This window comes from Rhinatrema bivittatum, chromosome 1 (assembly GCF_901001135.1).
Source record: "Rhinatrema bivittatum chromosome 1, aRhiBiv1.1, whole genome shotgun sequence".
NCBI lineage: Eukaryota > Metazoa > Chordata > Amphibia > Gymnophiona > Rhinatrematidae > Rhinatrema > Rhinatrema bivittatum.
This window is the reverse complement of record NC_042615.1, coordinates 645517000-645537673: the sequence shown is the minus strand read 5'-3', so window position 1 is coordinate 645537673 and position 20674 is coordinate 645517000. Positions and strand designations below refer to the sequence as shown.

General features: G+C 42.9%; 1 protein-coding gene across 2 annotated transcripts in view; it reads right to left on the bottom strand.

The window, feature by feature from the left end:
* The window catches only part of CHD1 (chromodomain helicase DNA binding protein 1), a 330081-nt gene that overhangs the window by 50611 nt on the left and 258796 nt on the right, over nucleotides 1-20674 (bottom strand). For both annotated transcript variants that reach the window (XM_029572713.1, XM_029572721.1), the window contains exons 27-30: nucleotides 18089-18227; nucleotides 17336-17486; nucleotides 17047-17169; nucleotides 11217-11348 (exon numbers count right to left, since the gene is read on the bottom strand). In XM_029572713.1, coding sequence (XP_029428573.1) covers nucleotides 11217-11348; nucleotides 17047-17169; nucleotides 17336-17486; nucleotides 18089-18227 — 545 coding nt within the window. The remainder of the gene's footprint in view (nucleotides 1-11216; nucleotides 11349-17046; nucleotides 17170-17335; nucleotides 17487-18088; nucleotides 18228-20674) is intronic.

The window sequence follows — 20674 nt, the reverse complement described above, 5'->3', positions numbered from 1 at the left end:
GAACTGGCAAAGGGGAAGCCACGATGTCCGGAGGGGGGGCTGCAAAAGTAAGTCGCCGAGCGTAGGATTGCCGTCCTCTCCCCTCTCTCTCTCGCAACTTTTTTTTTCACTTTTTTTTTGCTTCGGGAGGAGGGGAGAGGGGACGTCAATCCCGACTTCCTGGTATCTGTCATTTCAAATGACATTTGAAATGACAGATACCAGCGTGGCCGTGAAGCGTTAGGCCCGAGCACCCAGGTTACTGTATAGGCGCTCTATACCGTAAAATGGGTTGCGCGGGCCTAATGCTTCCCTAACACTTCGCAGACGCGGCTTACATTTGCATGCAATTAGAAGAGAGTATCGAGCGGTAGGTGAAGAGAACTGTGCGTGCGGGGAACGAGGGTGCGCCAGGCACTGCCGCACTCTTTCTACCGCGGCCTTAGAGTATCGACCTGACAGTGATTATCTTTTGAATATCCAGTTTTCTGGCTCGCTCATTTTCAACTGATAGGATGGAGCAGCCACTTAGGTGCTCATGTGACATTGTACTCTTCAGGTATTTTTTTTTTAATGTTATAGTCTGGAGAATGTTCTTTATGCAACTGCCACTGTCAAAGGTATAGTAAAAAAAAAAAAAAAAAGCAGACAGGCAGTATAGATCTCTGTAAAACTAGCTGACAGGGCATGGTTTTCTATCATGAGAAGATCTGCTATGCCCTTTATTGCAGACTTTATAACAATATCAGATATCAATAATGATCTGCATGAAAGGAGACCTCAAATCCCTGCCACTTCCCCACGGACAACAGCCCCCATATCTCTGCCTTTCGCTGGGTACAGCAACCCTCATCATTATCCCAGCCAGGGTGTAGCACCCCCCTAATCCCAGCACCCTGCCCCTTCTCTGGGTACAGCACCCCCATCTTAGCACCTACTCCAGGTATAGCACCCTTGATCCACCAAACCTGCCCCAAGTATAGCACTTCTCCATTTTGTCACCTGCTCCTTCCATGGGTATTACACCTCCCATATATTTGCCCCTTCCTCATCCTTGCTAGCTCCCTAGGTATAGCATCACCAACCTGAGCAAGCACCACAGCTGAAGTAAACCTCAGGTCTACCCCTTCTATGGCCCCTCGGTGAGGTGAAAAGAAAGCCCCAACCTGTGGTTGTCATATCCCCCCAACTCTTTGCAGCTGATCCTCTGCCATCATACATGAGTCACCAGGCTCCACGAGCTTTCCCTTCCCCTCAGGAGTTAATGTGGTAATTTGCATTTTCCCTGAGCTTCACTCGCCTTTCGCTGCTCTCCTTTTCTCTTCTAGCCGTCTGTGGCTCTGGGGAGCAATGACGGTTACTAGTCTACTTTTATGGTTCAAGCAGCCAAGCAAATAGCTGGCACTACTGCTGTGGTCAAAGCCCTGTCACAGCCAAGTGCAAGACAGCCAGGACCAATCCTGCATCACTGGCATCTTGAGAAAAAGGATGTTTTGCTGAGGAGGAAAGAAGGCAGATACTGAGTGGCTGGGGGAAGAGGACAGCTTGTCCCAGACAGTGCACAGGATGCTGAGGGGGGGAGCATGTGTCATAACAAAAAATGTAGACATTTACCAACTTCGGTTCTGATTCTCGCTGTACCGCTTCAGGTATCACACTAAGGATGTCACCTCCCAGCACTCCCTATGCATGATCTTTACCATTGGGAGGTGGTTTTCTTGGTGCATATGACAAGAGAAGAGCAGTAGCTGGAGTACTTGTCCAGCAACCTGCCACACTGGACAGTGGGCAGTGGCCCCAGTCTCCTTGCTAGGCTCACTCAATGGTAGCTACACCTGTGGATCTGAAGCCTAGCAGTGGTCCTTAATTTGAGCCACTGCTTCCTTGAACATATTTCCAAAAGGTTTCTCTCCATTTAAAGCACATCAGCAAGTCAGTCCTGCACATCTTAATTTAGGCCTGAGGCCCGCAATTATGGGACACCAATGTCTACTGCAGACACTCAATACCATTTTAAAAATGCTGCAGGCAGATTTGACCATGTGTTTTCCATACTCCATATCCTTCTTCACAAGTGACTTCAGGGCATCACATTTCTCCTGAAGGAGATGTTCTGACAAGCCCTTTATCTCTTTCAGGATGGTTTATTTATTTACTATACTTTTATACCACACTAACAACAAGCTGTCTAAGGCGGTTTACAACAATAACATACAATAACAAATATAATATAATCACAACAAGGTTACCCTAATTAAAACATTGGAACAGCCATGATTTCACCTTTTTTCTAAAACCTAAATAGTTGGCCTCCAATATATGTTTTGCATATACTGGCCCATGAAGAGCTGGTAGCATGCTATGTGGGCATTGAGCATAACACACTGATAAACCTTTATCTCAAAAATGTCAAAGGTACAAGAATTCTTCCAGAGAGGAACTGAAGAGTGGGCTCTAGACCTCTTGTTCTTTTTGAGAGCAGATTAGAGTACAATTGGCTGATGAGGTAACTGTTGCTTCTCGAACCCTGGAACTTTTTGGACCCGGTATATTGTGTCTACCTTCTTACCAGATGAGAGGGGGTAATGGTGATAATGTTGCAGATCTTAGTGTTGTCTTTTTGCGGATGACACTAAGACCTGCAACAGAATGGACACGCCGGAAGGAGTGGAGAGAATGAGACAGGATTTAAGGAAGCTGGAAGAGTGGTCGAAGATATGGCAGCTGAGATTCAATGCCAAGAAGTGCAGAGTCATGCACATGGGGTGTGGAAATCCGAAAGAACTGTATTCAATGGGGAGAGAAGGGCTGATATGTACAGAGCAGGAGAGAGACCTTGGGGTGATTGTTTCGCCGACTTCAGATCATTAGAGACTATGTGACAAGGCGATAGCTAAAGCCAGAAGAATGCTGGGCTGCATAGAGAGAGGAATATCGAGTAAGAAAAGGGAAGTGATAATCCCCTTATACAGGTCCTTGGTGAGGCCTCACCTGGAGTACTGTGTTCAGTTCTGGAGACCGTATCTCCAAAGGGACAGAGACAGGATGGAGGCGGTCCAGAGAAGGGCGACCAAAAAGGTGGAGGGTCTTCATCGAATGACTTATGAGGAGAGATTGAAGAATCTAAATATGTACACCCTGGAGGAAAGGAGGAGCAGGGGTGATATGATTGAAACTTTCAGATACTTGAAAGGTTTTAATGATCCAAAGATAACGACAAACCTTTTCCGTTGCAAAAAAATCAGCAGAACCAGGGGTCACGATTTAAAACTCCAGGGAGGAAGACTCAGAACCAATGTCAGGAAGTATTTCTTCATGGAAAAAGGGTGGTGGATGCCTGGAACGCCCTTCTGGAGGAAGTGGTGAAGACCAAAACTGTGAAGGATTTCAAAGGGGCGTGGGATAAACACTGTGGATCCATAAAGTCTAGAGGATGTGAATGAAGAGAAGAGGCACGGGGGTGGCTTGCTTGCGGGAATGACGGCTACTACCTGGAGATTAATATCCTTATTCAATAAACATACACACAGTTAATGCGACTCCAACATTGCTCTATGCTTCAACCGCAAATGTGGAAAAAAGGATTTGCATCCACAAAAAAGCAGGGGAGTAGCTTGCTTGCTATGGCAGTTACTACCCCAAACCAAATAAGCCTAATACTTCACTTGGAATATATATCCAGCATAGCTCTCTGCTTCAACGGCGGGGAGAATGAAGAAAAGATGATTTATATTCAGACAACAACCAATAAGGAATGAATTACATAGTCTGGGTAAACAAATAAGCATGGGTGTAGCTTGCGTGTTATGGCGGTTACTACCCCAAATCAATTAAGCCTGATACTTCACTTGGAATACATATCCAGCGCAGCTCACAGCTTCAACGGCAGGGGGGAATGAAGTAAAGAGGATTTATATTCAGACAACCAACAAGGACTGAATTACACAGGCAGGGTAAACAAGCGTGGGAGTAGCTTGCTTATTACGGCGGTTACTACCCCAAACCAATTAGCTAGATACTTCACTTAGATGCAGCTCCAGCACTGCTGTCTGCATTGTTGGTGGGGATGGAAGGAAATTGGAACCAAAAAGTTACAAATAAGGGCCCTGACCTCAGCGGTCAGAGTAACAGATAAGTATGAAAAAAACAGGTGTGAAAGCTTGCTAGGCAGACTGGATGGGCCGTTTGGTCTTCTTCTGCCGTCACTTCTATGTTTCTATGGCTGGGAAGTTTCCAAACTCTTATTTGAGTATCATGAAGGATTTTGTGGATGGGCACCACCTCAATCTCCTGATGCCAATACCATATGGGAAGCAGAAGACGTGATCACATCTTCCTGGACAATTGAAGGTGATCAGTGACTGGCATCTGGGCCCTTGTCGTGATTCTGAGACTAATGCCAGGATGAACTGCCCTCTCTGTGGGAAGATTTTGGAAGGTTTACAGCCGCAGTCAGAATCTCCCTGCTCCTGGTATCGCGTATTAACAGGGATTGATGCCAATGTTTTTATCCTTTGTCCGATTCTTGATATTAGCACCCCTTGAAGCTGTTACCGATGTCAAGGATTCCTTCACTTTCATCGGAAGTGGGCAGCTAAATGATGATCTGTCTCCTTGACCTCTATGGCTGCTCAATATTGAAGGAAATCAATACTTCCTTGATGCTGATGCATCGCTAGCACCTGGTGCAGCTCTTGCTCCCTATTATTTTTACTTAGATTTATTTCATGCCTTTTCATTGGTAGCTCAAGTTGAGTTACATTTAGGGACAGTAGGTATTTCCCTGTCCCCAGAGGGTTTGCAATCTAATAGGTGGATTTACTAAGCAGCAATAAGGCTATGCGATAAACACCTTGCAACGTGCATTCAGTGTTGCTTATTGTGAGATATCACCACATCGTGGCACTATTGCACATTGGAGCATAAGATTTCCACCCCCTATGGAAATAAGCTGCTTTGCTTGCAAAGCAACATATGCATAGGCAATGTTATTATAATAATGTGGCTGTACTTTGAATAGTTATTTTCCCGAGGAAGCATTGGGCCTCTAACACGGGTGCCTAATGAGTTCGTGGAAAAATTAAAGTATCAAGGTGTCCAAAACACCCACCCCCCCAATAAGCAAAAAATGAGCCCAGGGGTCTTCGGAGACCCCCCCCCCCCCCGCCATCTACTGAGGCGGCACTGGCCCCCCAAATAAATAAAAAATAACGCGGGCAATCACGCAACATTTATTTGGATAAGTCTGAATTTGCATGGCTCATGGTTTTTACATACATGAGTATTTGTGCATGCAAATATACTCAGATTTTCTAACTTATGCATATCCTTGCTGCACTAGTTTTAAAATACAGTAGCAACTTTGCATGCACCCGTATACGTGCATAAATGAGTGGAAACGAGCATTTGGAAGTTGGGCTCTAAGTTTGTTCCTGAGGCTTACTACTCATCATAGGAAAATTAAGAACATAAGAATATGCCATACTGGGTCAGACCAAGGGTCCATCAAGCCCAGCATCCTGTTTCTAACAGTGGCCAATCCAGACCACCTGGCAAGTTCCCAAAAACGAAGTCTATCCCATGTTACTGTTGCTAGTAATAGCAGTGGCTATTTTATAAGTCAACTTAATTAATAGCAGGTAATGGACTTCTCCTCCAAGAACCTATCCAATCCTTTTTTAAACACAGCTACACTAACTGCACTAACCACATCCCCTGGCAACAAATTCCAGAGTTTAACTATGCATTGAGTGAAAAAGAACTTTCTCCGATTAGTTGTCACTTCAGTAATAGTAGCACAAAGTCCATCCATTCCCAGACATTTTGTGAAGTATCACAAATTCCTGCAAAATTCACTCAGAACTTATATATCAAACCTGCAATATCAAAAGAGCACAGAGTCCCAGAACTCAAACAGCAACAACTTTATATGAAAAAGCAACACTGAAAATATTCCACCTCGTCCTAGAACACCAATACATCTTCTAGTGGGAAAACAGAAAAAGTTGAACTGCCTCACATCTCTACACATAACCTACCTACATGCTAGCAGATTACTTCACATTTGTCATATGCACAGAACATAGTCCCTCACCAAATACAGAATAAGGGATCACAAATTAGAAATAGAAATATGCAGACAAAAACTGAATTATTCTTTGTTCTGCTATCCACTCCAGCTTCACTGCACCTCCAATTCTCATCCCTGCAGACAGGAGGGATATGAGAAGCGCAGGGGACAGGCTAGGGAGCTGAGGGCTCTTCTATATTTTGCACTGTGCTCTGTCTGCTCCAGGCTCATCCCATCCTGTTTCTTGCAGCTGCATGTGAGGGGAGGGGTTGGAGCAGAAAGCAGAGGGTTGTTCTCTGCTGCCTGATATTCAGGGCATTGGCCAATACACATCAGGACAGAGCCTTGGGTGCTTATGACCATAGGCAAAAGCAACTCTGCTGACGCCCCACCCCCCTTTGGACTTCATACCTGGGACAGTTACCCCCTTCACCCCCCCACTAGTTCTGACCCTGTTTGGAACTCTGGAAGACTTTCTTCCTAAAGATGTCCAGGAGGTTTGAGCCTTTCCCAAAGGAGTACTGGAGATCTCCTGAGTCTTTTTGGCCCACTTTAGAGATAACTCTACCACAACAGAGTGGTAAGAAAGCTGGACCATAACCAAACCTAGGGGCTGGCTGCACTCTGCATTTCAAGTTGAGTTTTCTGGGCAAGTAGTGGGATTCTACCACATTTAAGATTGTAGGTCTTGGAGCAACTTGTGCACATGAACCACCACTGAGTTCACTGGAGGCTGTAGGAAATGAAGAAAACCTCTTTCCTAATATTAATATCCAGCACATACATCAAGGTATCCGGGAATCTGTAACAGTAAAGCTCCTCTGGAGGAGAGGAGTATCGTGTTAAGTCAGGCAAGGGGTCTTAGAGAATTACTTTTGAGCCTTCCTCTGATTCCAAGGGGGGGAACTCTGACTCATGACCTGCGATGATGAAGGCAGTAACTGAGATAGAAACCTCTGTCATCCTGGAGAGGACATGTTCAAGAATGAACATCTAGCTGAAACTCCCTTCTCAACCTCCGACTCAGGGTGGGACTCCCCAATCACAAGAGAAGGGCTTGTCTGATTTTTGGGGAATATGCATAGCATAGAACTAGGCAGAGCTCCAAGCTGCATGACTACCTCTTCTATTTTAGATAGGAGAGGCTCCAAGGCTTCTCTCTCCTGCCCTCTGGAATCAAGGAGTCAAATACATTTTTCACCATCTCAATGGTCCACTTCCTGAAGACCATAATTGTTTCAAATACTGAAGCCTTCCCCCTTCTGGAAGCTTGTGTAAGGGTAGCAGGAAAGGATTTTTGAGGTTGTAGTCAATAATTGGGATTGACTTTGGTTTACACCTGTTGTGAGTCTTAGGTTGTCTCCTCTCTCTGGATGCAACCAATTTTGGTGCTGCTGCAGGAAATGAGGGTGTAGATATGGTTCACATTCATATCTTCTTCTTGGGTAGTACTATTGGCTTTTATAGACTTGAGGCTGACCTTTTCTGGGAGGTGAAGGGTTGCTCCACCAAGGCTGTTAAAAGGGTATAAATGTTAGCACAGTGATCCTTAATAACATCCACTGTTTTCTTTACTTTATCATTGAAGAGATTATATTTGGTGAGGAAGTAAAAGAAATAGGAACTTTTACCTCTTACAAGTTCCTGCAGAATCTTCACTCATTACCCTAATCAGCCTATGGGAACACTACCTTTAACTAATTAGCTTCCATGATTTTGACGTAACTGCAATATTGTTCTCTGCTTTGACAGATTTATGTGCCAAGACAGAGACACCTATGCTAGTAAATGGAGTTTGCTATCTGCACTGAAGAGAGACTCAGTGTATGGCATCAATTCCTATTCCAATCTCGTTTCTGTGCCATGTGCCTCAGAGTATGTCCCATCTTTTAGTGTGCTAGTAATCTTTAGTGTCAGAGAATGTGATTTGCTTCTCTCTTTCTTCATGCTGGTTTCTTCAGGCATCACAGAGTGCAACTTATCTCCCTCTTTTACTAGAAGGGGAAAGACGCTTGTGCCGAAGACAGCATTAAGTCATGACTCCAAGCATAAAATAAATCTGCCCTATTTAACTTGGTTAAGAGTCCCTCTGCAGATGTAGACTTTCTCCTTTTTCCTAAAGAGGAGGAGGAATGTGTGTATCTCCTGAGTATGTGTATCTCCTGGGAGATATGAGCACAATGGCACAATTTGGCATGCTATGAGATGGGCTTAGAAACCTGATGCAGCAATCATGGAAATCAGGATACAGACATCTTTTTAAGTACATTTAGGACATCTTTTGAAGCTGGTTTTGAACTGGACATCTTGAAGAAGACTGAGGTGATGTCAAACAATTTTTGAAAAGAAAAATTTGGGAAGAGCTAAAATTAAGAAAATGGACTACTACCCAATTTTATTTTATTTTTTTAGGAGACTCACTAAAAATAAAAAAAGAAATATAGATATACTGAAGAAGAAAAGAATAAAAAATTCCATGCAAGCAATTCACATCTGTTTGCAAGAGCAGAAAGGGTGAGGGCCTCCAAACATTTATCACAACTCTCTCTTTCCTTAGTGACCAGGTAAAGCTACTACACTTAGAATCCCCTATAAGACTCAGTAAACACTAGGGATGTTTAGTTTAGTTTATTTTAGTTTACTAAAACTCCTCCACTGGCTGCCTATTAAGCAAAGGATTCTCTATAAAGTATACACAGCAATTCATAAATCTATTTACAATATATCCCCACTCCACTTAAGCACCCAACTACGTTTTCACTCTTCAACTAGACCTATCAGAGGAGCTTATAAAGGCACACTCTATGTTCCTTCAACAATATCCTTACATCAGAAACGTACCATTTCTTTAGCAGGACCTGTCCAATGGAACATGCTCCCACCAGACATCCGCCTTGAGATCTGCTTTGCTTCCTTCAAAAAGAAAATTAAAACCTGGCTCTTTAGCCAAGCTTTTCCAGAACTTTGATTATTTTTACCTCCAGCTATCAAGATTTTCTCACCATCGCAATCCCTTTTGCAGATCACATTTATCTTAGACAATTACGCCTTATTTTATGATTTGATTTCTCAGAGACTTTGCAAGTTTATCAGTGTTATTATTCGAATCTGTTTTCCATGTTTTCCAAGTTCTATAACCTTGTTATATGTACCACCTCTTGGCATAATTTTTATGTTTCAATGTAAACCGATGTGATCTGTATTTTAATACAGGAACACCGGTATATAAAAATCTAAAAATAAATAAATAAATAATGTGAATCATTTTTTGACGATTTAAAAACATCGTCCGATATTTTTTAAATCGTCAAAAATCGTTAGTGCGCGATACAATAGAAATTCCCCCGATTTATCGTGAAATCTTTAATGGGTTAGTGTCCACTAACGGGAGTTATTTGGAGGGAGGGCGGGAAAACCGGCACACCAAAACAACCCCTAAACCCACCCCGACCCTTTAAAACTAAACCCTTACCTTCCCCCACCCTCCCGAACCCCCCCAAAACTTTTTACGAGTACCTGGTGGTCCAGTGGAAGCCCCGGGACCAATCTCCTGCTCTCGGGCCATCGGCGCCATTTTGGCTGCCACTAATAAAAATGGCGCCGATGGCCCGATAAAAAAAACAACCCACCGACCCTTTAAAAATGACCCCTTTGCTTCCCCCACCCTCCCAAACCCCCCCAAAACCGTTTTAAAATTACCTGGTGGTCCAGTGGGGGCGCAATCTCCCGCTCTTGGGCTGTCAGCTGCCACTAATCCAAATGGCGCCGATGGCCCTTTGCTCTTACCATGTGACAGGGTATCCATGCCATTGGCTGGATCCTGTCACATGGTAGGAGCACTGGATGGCTGGCGCCATCCAGTGCTCCTACCATGTGACAGGGGCTGACCAATGGCACCGGTAGCCCCTGTGACATAGTAAGGGCAAAGGCTATGGCGCCATTTTGATTATTGGCAGCCGATGGCCCGAGTGCAGGAGATCGCTCCCGGACCCCCGCTGGACCACCAGGGGCTTTTGGCAAGTCTTGGGGAACCCTCCTGACCCCACAAGACTTGCCAAAAGTCCAACGGGGGTCCAGGAGCGACCTCCTGCACTTGGACCGTCGGCTGCCAGTATTCAAAATGGCGCCAATAGCCTTTGCCCTTACTATGTCACAGGGGATACCGGTGCCATTGGTCAGCCCCTGTCACATGGTAGGAGCACAAGATGGCGCCGGCCATCCAGTGCTCCTACCATGTGACAGGATCCGGCCAATGGCACGGATACCCTGTCACATGGTAAGGGCAAAGGGCCATCGGCACCATTTTGATTAGTGGCAGCCAACGGCCCGGGAGCGGGAGGACGGCCCGGAGCGGGAGATCACTCCCGGAATCCCACTGGACCTCCAGGTACCTGTAAAAGGTTTTTGGGGGGGATCGGGAGGGTGGGGAAAGCTAAGGGGTTAGTTTTAAAGGGTCGGGATGGGTTTTTTGTTTATCGGCTGGGGCGCAGCCGATAAACAAAACCGCGATCGGGCCCGATGGAAAAAAACCCACATGTGAATCGGAACCGGAATCCGAATTGATTCCGGTTCCGATTCACATCTCTAGTAAACACTCTACTAATAATCCAAGAAACATGCTGAATAAATGACTGGGACCTGCTATGTCTTTTCCTTAGATAGCCCTTTCTCTGAATTATATAATCTATTAGAGTTTCCTCTGAGGACCTATAAAGCATATAACAATGGCCGAACCCACTATGGTGTGCATGAAGCTAATAAAGAAACTAATATTTAAGGTCATAAAAGCACATTAGCTCCACAAAAAATTTAGGATTTGTTACTGAGCTACTACCACAAAACTAATTTAAAATAAGAAACCTATTTCTAATCCCAAATAACAAAAGCTATCACTAGAACTTTACAAAATGTATTCAATTTCAAGTCACGCAACAAATTTCGTTGTGTTGGGATAGAATCTTGCTCAAATGATAACATCTGTGTTTTGCATTTTTCTTCACACATTCAAACATAATCTGTTGTTATTTTCTTCTGGATTAGGTAACAGGTTGATAATATAGTTGAGTAATTTTTCATAATATTAAAATATGACTGCATAACTATATTGGGATAGGTACAGCAAACCTGCAGAAACTGTAAGCCTACAGATCTGGTTACAGATACTCACTTTATTATCCTCATCTTCTTCATTAGACTTTTCAGAGAATGAGGGAGATGAATCACTTTTAGTCTCCTCTTTAACTTTTATTTTTACTGTTTTATTTTTCTTACTTCTTGTTTTCCGTCTCTTTGAATTTCCCTGCAAATGGAAATAGCATCCTTTACTCAATTACCACTTTATGTACATATTCACCACGTTAATTCTTTATTGATGTTACTACCTCAAGGCACTAACAGTGCATAATCTGTATTCTCTGGATAGCAATTAACTCCTCTCGCTTCTTCTCTACCCATATTCAAAACATTGCTATAATGTGCCATTTCTTTCTCCATATCACCATCAAAATCCATCCCTTATTTTCTGAATACACTACCAGAACCCTTATCCACTCTCTCATCACCTTCTGCTTAGACTATTGCAACATGGTCCTCACAGAACTTCCAGTGGGCCATCTCTCTCCAATACAATCTATTCAAAATTCAGCTGTGTGACTTATCTTTCAGCAAAGTCACTACACTCGTTTAATCCCTCTTCTGAATCACTACATTGGCTCCCTATCCATTTTTGCATATAGTTCAAGATCCTCTTACTCACCTACAACAGCCTTCACGCTGCAGCTCCTCACTATCTCTTCTTTCTTATCTTTTCCTACACCCTTTCTCGTGCACTCTGCCCATCAGGCAAGCCACTCCCTTCTCTATCATCAATTTCTGACTCTGTGCTTTCCACCTAGCTGCACCATATGCTTGGAACTGACTTCCTGAGCTGCTGCATTATGCTCTCTCTTTCCTTACTTAAATCCCATCTAAAAGCCCACCGTTTTGAGGCTGCTTTTAAATCTTAACCCCTAGTTGTCCTGATTGCAGCCTCATTAATTTTTAACCATTTTCTTAATAAATGAAATTCCCAAAGTCTCTTTTGCCCTGCATATTTCTCTTGATTAGATTGTAAACTCAACTGCACAAGGACTGTATCATATGTTTTTGTGCACTGCTGTGTATGTCAAATAGCGCTATAGAAATTAAAACTAGTACTAGTAATAATCTACTCTTCTAAAGTAATCTATTCTTTTTGTCTCTGGTCGGGTTTCAGCCCCTAACAACTGCACTTTTTCATTGATCGCAGAAAAGGAAATCCTGGATACAATCTTTCTTCCCAGATTAAATTTTCTGCATCAAAACAAAGTCCTTCTTTCTTTTAAGATCTATAGTATTACCTGCAACACTTTGCACTAGCAGTTAAGCAATTAAACACAATAGAAAAAAATTCATACGTCTAACTGCTTATTGAAAAAAATAGAAGATCCTAAACTTTCAAGTGCATGAACATATTGCCCACAATATTAAGAGATTCAAGAAAGCAAAAGTTGCTTACTTGAAAAATGTGTTATCTGAGGACAGAAAGATGCAAGTCCTCACCAGTGGGCGACATTATCTGACAGAGCCCGATACGGAAAGTTTACATCAAAGCTTCTAGTATAAAAAGTTACCAATAAGGGCCCTGACTTCAGCGGTCAGGGTAACAGATAAGTATGAAAACAATTAGGTCTGAAAGCTTGCTGGGCAGACTGGATGGGCCGTTTGGTCTTCTTCTTCCGTCACTTCTATGTTTCTATATACTTGACTGAACATGTGCAGCAAAACCCACATCACCATGTCCAGTGGGGTCACCTCACTTCTTTCATAGCTATCAACGTGAATATGAAAAGCAGACTCAAGAGGAAGTGGGTGGTTTTTGTGAGGAGTTATCATCCTGCTTATACTTGGAAAAAGCAAAAGTTGCTTAGCTGTAACAGGTGTTTTTCAAGGGCAGCAGGGTGTAAGTCCTCACTAGTGGGGAATTCTTAGCTATAGACTGCCCCAAACAAAAAAAGGGGAAAAATGCAATTTGAAAAATATTACCAATAGACAAAACTATTTTTGATGACAAGCCATTTTTCTTACTTTTTCTCTTCTTTTTTTTCTTATAGGAGCAGTCTGGAAAGAAAAGTAAAGGGCCACATTGTGCAGCATTATGTCGTAGACATATGGACTGGGGTAGAATGCTGGATGGACAACTGACTGGTTAAGGCAGAATTCCGACACTACCTTAGGAAGGAACTTAGGATGCGTTCACAGAACCACCTTGTTAGAAAGCTTAGTAAAGGTGGCTAAGTCACTAGGGCCTGGGAGTTCACAGACTCTGCGCACTGAATTTACAGCCACTTCCAGGCCAGGTACTGAAGGAATCTAGTGGCTCAAAAGGGAGTTTTTTTTTTATCAGTTGGGTCCACAGTGAGGTCCCATGACGTAGCGGGAGGCTTGATAGAAGGCTTCAAATGATGCAAGCCCCATATACATCAAACTAACGTTTGTACAGAGATAGGCTTACCTTCTATATGGCGCGATAAGTGCCAATTGCCCTGAGATGAACCCTAATGGAATTGGACTTCAGACCAGACTCTGAACGATGTAGAAGGCTTCCAAGAAGTTTTTGTGTGAAACAGGAGAAAGTATCTTGTAACTTTCCCTCCCACTCTGCATGTCAAAACATAAGCTTTTCTTATGGAATCATTTCAAGAAGCCAGGAGAATGAGATAGGTTCAGGGAATGCAATGCTATCCTCTCAATATCCAGGCTGCGAGGGTTAAGGACTTGATGTTGGGATGATGCAACATTCCCCAATTCTGACTGAAAAGAGATGGGAAATTCCCCTTCCTGATTTCTGATTAATATCTTCCTCAGGAGTGGAAACCAAATCTATCTCGGCTAATAAAGGGCTATGACGATCATGATCATGCATTTTCTTCTGAGTTTTAGCAGGATTCTTGTCACCAGAGGAACTGGAAGATAAATATACAGAAGACTATGTCCCTAGTTTAGGGAGAAGGTATCAGAGGCTAATCTTCCTCCAGATCCATCTTCTGGTGCAGAAGTTCAAAACCTTTCTGCTCAGAGGAGATGTACAGAGCTCTAACACGGGTATACCCAATTTGTGAAATATCTGGTTTGCTAATTCCCTGTCTAGGGACCATTTGTGAGATTACAGGACCTGAATCAGTCTCTCTGTCAGGACATTCTCCTCGCTTACCAGGTATGTAACTCTGAAGACTATTCTGTGAAAAATGGCCCCAGTTCCTCATCTGGACAATTTCCTGACCTGTTCCTCCTTGTTTGATATAGAAAATCATACTTGTTAGGGCATAAGGGGTGGTTTGGTGGGATTTGAACTGGGGTCTGCTCAGTCTGAAGTTTATGTCCTGCTGGTAAAGCAATAGGATAGATTAAATTGGGGCAGCCTTGGGCCAGCATTAGCCTCAAACACAGCCATGCCCCTGAGGATCTAAACTGGTTTGCAGGTGGTTTAAAAAAGGGATTGCTGGGAAAAGCCCAGTATTCAGGCAGCTCAATGCCTGAGGGCTGCAGGGTGGAGTTGGACTCTTACTGGAATGCTGGTAAAGTAACTTAGCATATGTAATTTTGGACAAACCATTCACAGTGAGTAGTGAATTATACTGAACTGAGTGCAGTACTAAATGTAAATGAATCTGTGCCTTGTGAAGAAAACCCCTTACATTTAAGCATGAAAAAGAACTATGTTGTGTTAAAAAGGCTCTATCCTAACACATTGTCTGTCTGAATGAGGACAGTATTGTTGGCAAATGATCTCTGAAAGTTTTTAAGTGTATTGCATCATTTTAGCTCTAGGAAGTTTAGTCTTTCCTTAGCCCTGGGTGTAAAGGTCCTTTTGGATAGTTCCTATTCATGACTGGGACAATATGCACTTAAGGAATTTGGAAGGATATTCTTTTGCTCAAATCTAATCAGTCACCAGAACAGAGACACCTTGAGTTGCTGGGTGAAGCAGATGCCATCATGGAGATCCTGAGTCCACCATGATCTTAGGGTCCATTAAGCTCGTCTCATATGAAGACATGTCAGGGGACTGACATGTATTGTTGACATTATGAGGCCCAACAACTTCAACACGTCCTATGCTGATGTCTGCCGACTCATTCTTAGCTCTTCCATTGTGAATATCAATGTGATGATCTTTTCCTATAGAAGAAACACTTTCACCTGAATTATGCCTAACAGAACTCCTATAAATTCCAATTGAGTTGACACCTCAAATGGGACTTGGGGTAATTTTTGACAAACCTTAGTAACTCCATCACTCGGATAATTTGTTCATTGATTCTGAAGCACCTAACTGAGATGTGCTTTTGTCCAGCCAATCATCTTGGTAGGAAAATACACGCCCCCCAATTTTTGTAGATGCGCAACCACCACTGCAAGATATTTTGTGAACGTGTGGTGCTGACATTTAAGCTAAAGGGCAGCATATGATATTACATAAGAACATACTAGGTCAGACCAAGCCCAGTATCTTGTGTCCAACAGTGGCCAGTCCAAGTCACAGATACCTGGCAAGTACCCTACTACAAATCTGAGATCTTTCATGTTAACTGGGAATACATTTATGTGGATTTAAGCATCCTTTAAATAAAGCAGCACAGCCAGTCTCCTTTTTCTAGAAATAGGATAAAAGTGCCAAGGTAAACCATCTTAATTTTTTCTTTACCATGAATTTGTTCAAAGCCCTCAGATCTATAATGGGATGGAGTCCTGCTGTTACTTTGGGATCTGATAGTACTTGTAATAAAAAAAATCCCAAAAAACACCCTCTTTCTCTTATTGGAACAGGTTTGACGGAATTGACTTCTAAGAGGGAGGAAAGATCCTTTTGTAGCAGTTTCTGATGCTGAGAAGCAAACCAATGTTAACCAAAAAAACCTAATGCCACCCAGTGCACAGATGTTTGTGCAACTGGTGGCCAACGAAAAGTAAAGAAAACTTGAAAATGATTGATAAAGCCTATCTAGTGAAGCTAACGGGGTGGAATTGAGAGAAGAATGAGGCCCTGTGCAAGAAAAGTTAATTTTGAGGAATCTTTCCTTAGAGAGAGGGAGTGAGAGAGAGAGAGAAACCTTGACTGTGGAGCTCTGTGCAAAGCAGATTCTTCCATTAGGCAAATGAGGTGATCACCTAGGGCACCAAAATTGTTTGTGTGTGTTGGAAGAGAGGGCAGCAACCCCCTCCCCCCCTAGCCCAAAATGACCAGGTACCCCCAATTCAATTTTAAGGCATGGCACCACAAGAAAAGGGAATTGATGTTCAGTAGATGTGGGGAGTAGACTCAACAAATAAGTTGGATAGGTGGGGAGTGTTGGAGAGGGGGTGCTGGTCAGGTGGAGAGAAAGAGAGAGGATTCAGGGCAGATAGGGCTTGGCAAGGAGGGTGAGGAACTGCAAAGAGGGGCAAAGAGACTGGGGTGATGTTAATGTGCTGATCAGGAAGTGGAGAAAAAAAGATGATGTTGAGGTAAAGGGAGAAGGGGAGGAGAGAATCTGGATGGGGGATACAGAGAAGGTATACTAGGCACTATGGACGGGGGCAAAGGGAGGGGAATGCAGGGCTTGGCAAAGGGTAAGAGGAAACCGAGTGGTAGATGCTGAGCAGGGTATATGAGGGGGAACTCTGTACCAAAGCTGCCACCAAAAGGTAGATATGTAAAGGTGAGGTGCAAGACTGCATGTTTGCCTAGGGCATCTGATACTTTTGCATCAGCCCTGGCTCTGTGAAAAAATGAAGACTCTGTGACGCACTACACATGCTCAATAAAGCATGCCAAAAGCTTCTAAGCAGCGTTTTGAGTAAATCTTTTGCACCAGGCTCTTCTGGATGACATCACCCAAATGTGAGGACTTAGAATCATGCTTGTACTCTGAAAAATTAGGGATTCTGCTTCACAAGTTCAATTTAACCCTACTACTTAACAACTAAATTTGACTTACACCACCAGCAAGTCTTTGCGCTTCTTTTCTTGCAACGTCTTTATTCAGTAATTTAATGAGGTAGTCTGCTCTTGTCTGCAACTGTTTGGCCTGGGGTTTTTTATCTGGATCATCTGGTAAAATCTGAAAAAGAAGAATCCCCTCATCTTTAGAAGGTCACAGGGTACAAACCTGAGATCTTTTGAAAGGACATTGGTTAAGATACTATGTAATCCAAATAGTTCTTCACTGGTAACGTGATAATCAGGAGGACACAAAAATGTTTGTGCTACTGAGTTTATGGTTATACCTTCTGTGTTAAACTGAGATCAGGGTCCATTTTGATCATTTCCCAGCTTCCATATCCATATTCATAGATTCCTATCAAAAGATTTGCATCATCTTCCTTGCTCCAGTCTATATCAAAGTGAGCTGCCCTAGTGTGGCATGGGATGGTATACCTAAAGAAAGAAAAAAATATCAGTTTTCTTGTACGAAAATGCAATGCATTTACATGACTAAATACAATGTTTTTATAAACATAATACAATCTTTCCACAATCCATGAATGGAAGCACACACTTTTTCCCATTTAAAAAGTAGAAGCCGGCCCTGTGGTTCAGTGGCAGAGATACCTGGGTTGGATTCCCAGCTCATCTTCCACTCCCCCAGATTGGCTGGGGATACTGCGAAAGCAACATTCAGTGTCACTTGGAGGGGAAGGGAGGAAGTTCATAGTCATCAGATAATGGTGATACCTTGTGGCAGAATTTGTGGCCCATTTCTGCTGGAATCTGGAAGGAGCCATGGTGCATGGCCCCAGTCCGGGGACTGTTGCAGCAATGACTGGACTAAAGTAGGTTGGGAAGGGATATAAAATAAGGAAAAATTCCCCAGATAGTTGCAAATGGAAGCTCATGATGCCAGATCCCAGCCCTGGTGCTGACTGAACTAGAAGGCCAAAGAAGCAGAAGTTACTGCTGAATTTAAAAAAAAAAAAAATTCAAGTGTTATAATGGCCAGAAGAAAAAGAAATTAGCACCATAAAAGGTTAGCAGCTCACTTTTTCCTTTCTTCTGCATCTGAAGGAATGGATTTGTGTAGGGGTGCCAGTTCCTCCTCATGAGAGATGACCAGCTTTGCATTCACTTGTACTCCTGATATTCGGAATGTTGGTCCTTTTACTTTTCCACGTCTACCTCCTTGAATCAAAGACATACATACAAATATTTGCCTGGAGCAATTTAACTGGTGATACATTACATTATCAACACTATGTAAATTCTTCAAATTATCAATGTACATATTTCTATTGGTTTATCTTTTTATTTATTTATTTATTTATTTATTTATCTATCACTTTTTCAAAAATCTTTACAAGAAAATCTCTTGTTACAAATAGAAAAGAGAATATTAATCTTCCAATTTGGTTTATCTTTTGATTTTATTCCTAAGTCTCTTTCTCTTTTGTCCAAAGGTATTTTTAAAAATATGTTTACATTATAATAAAATGGCCAGGTCCCGTTGTAGAGTGGAGAAATGTGTTTTTACCTGATAATTTTGTTTCCTTGAATCCAGCCAGGCCAGTCCAGGCGAATGGATTATGCCCACCAACCAGCAGATGGAAACAGAGATCAACAGGTTCGCTGACTTCACCCTTATAAGCACCCGTGCTGACCTTAGCCTGCCAATATTACCTGTAAACAGTATGAAGAGGTATACTCTTTCCAATCAGGCGGCTTCCAAGGAAGCACAAACAACTTACCTTTTCTCTGCTGCAGTGTCACATACACCTTCTTCAAACTTACAATTACTGGGAAATTACCAGGCAAGAACAAATTTCTCCTCTCTCTTCATCTAGCCAAACCAGCCCAGCTGAATGGTATGTACCTAAGCTACTCCTGAAAAGGGTGGGATGCTACTTAGAAACATAGAAACATAGAAATGACGGCAGAAGAAGACCAATCGGCCCATCCAGTCTGCCCAGCAAGCCTCACACTTCTTTTTTTCTCATACTTATCTGTTTCTCTTGGCTCCTAGTAACCTTTGGTTCTATTTCCCTTTCACACCCACCATTAATGCAGAGAGCATTGATGGAGCTGCATCCAAGTGAAATATCAAGCTTGATTAGTTAGGGGTATTAACCGCCGCAATAAGCAAGCTACACCCATGCTTATTTGTTTTACCCAGACTATGTTATTCAACCCTTATTGGTTGTTTTTCTTCTCCTCTGCCATTGTAGCAGAGAGCTATGCTGGATATGCGTGTACTATTAGTTTTACTTCTCGCCTGCCGTTGAAGCAGAGAGCAATGCTGGATATGCGTGAAGTATTAGTTTTTCTTCTCCCCTGCTGTTGAAGCAGAGAGCTATGATGGATATGTATTGAAAGTGAAGTATGCATTGAAAGCCACATTATCTATCAACAAATATTGAATAAGCCTAATAATTGGTAGTACCTATAGCTTGTGAACTCTTCATTAATTATACATACTCTTGCCCACCCCTGTTTTTTTGTTTTTTTTTTTTTTAAATATGGAGATGACAGGCCTCCATCCTTCTGCTCCGTGAAGATGGAACACCAACCACTGGCATCCCGCTCCGTGAATGCCTCTGTGGCTACTGCTGCTCCGTGCAGTGTTTTGCTGCCTCCTCTTTATACACTTCCTCTAGACCTGATGGATCCACAGTGTTTATCCCACGCCCCTTTGAAGTCCTTCACAGTTTTGGACTTCACCACTTCCTCCGGAAGGGCATTCCAGGCATCCACCACTCTCTCCGTGAAGAAATATTTCCTGACATTGGTTCTTAGTCTTCCTCCCTGGAGCCTCAGCTCGTGACCTCTGGTTCTGCTGATTTTTTTCTGACGGAAAAGGTTTGTCGTTGTCTTTGGATCGTTAAAGTTTTTCAAGTATCTGAAGGTCTGAATCATATCACCCCTGTTCCTCCTTTCCTCCAGGGTGTACATATTTAGATTCTTCAATCTCTCTTCGTATGACATCTGATGAAGACCCTCCACCTTTTTGGTCGCTCTTCTCTGTACCACTTCCATCTTGTCTCTGTCTCTTTGTAGATACGGTCTCCAGAACTGAACACAGTACTCCAGGTGAGGCCTCACCAAGGACCTGTATAAGGGGATAATCACTTCCCTTTTCTTACTCGATATTCCTCTCTCTATGCAGCCCAGCATTCTTCTGGCTTTTGCTATCGCCTTGTCGCATTGTTTCGCAGACTTCATATCATTAGACACTATAACCCCTAGGTCCCTCTCCTGCTCCGTGCACATCAGCCTTTCCCCCCCCATCGAATACAGTTCATTCGGATTTCCACTCCCCATATGCATGACTTTGCACTTCTTGGCATTGAATCTCAGCTGCCATATCTTCGACCACTCTTCCAGTTTCCTTAAATCCCGTCTCATTCTCTCCACTCCTTCCGCTCTAAACACTAAACACGCTCTCAAGACTTCTGAGGTGAAGAAGACCTCGTCTCTAGCTTACACATCCAAATGATAATGTTTTGAAAAGGAATGTAAGGAAGATCAAGTTGCTGCTTTGCAAATTTCTTGTGATGAAGACACATGGAAGTTCTGCTCATGAAGATGCCTGAGCTCTAGTAGAATGTGCTCTAATTTGTTTAGGCAAAGACATA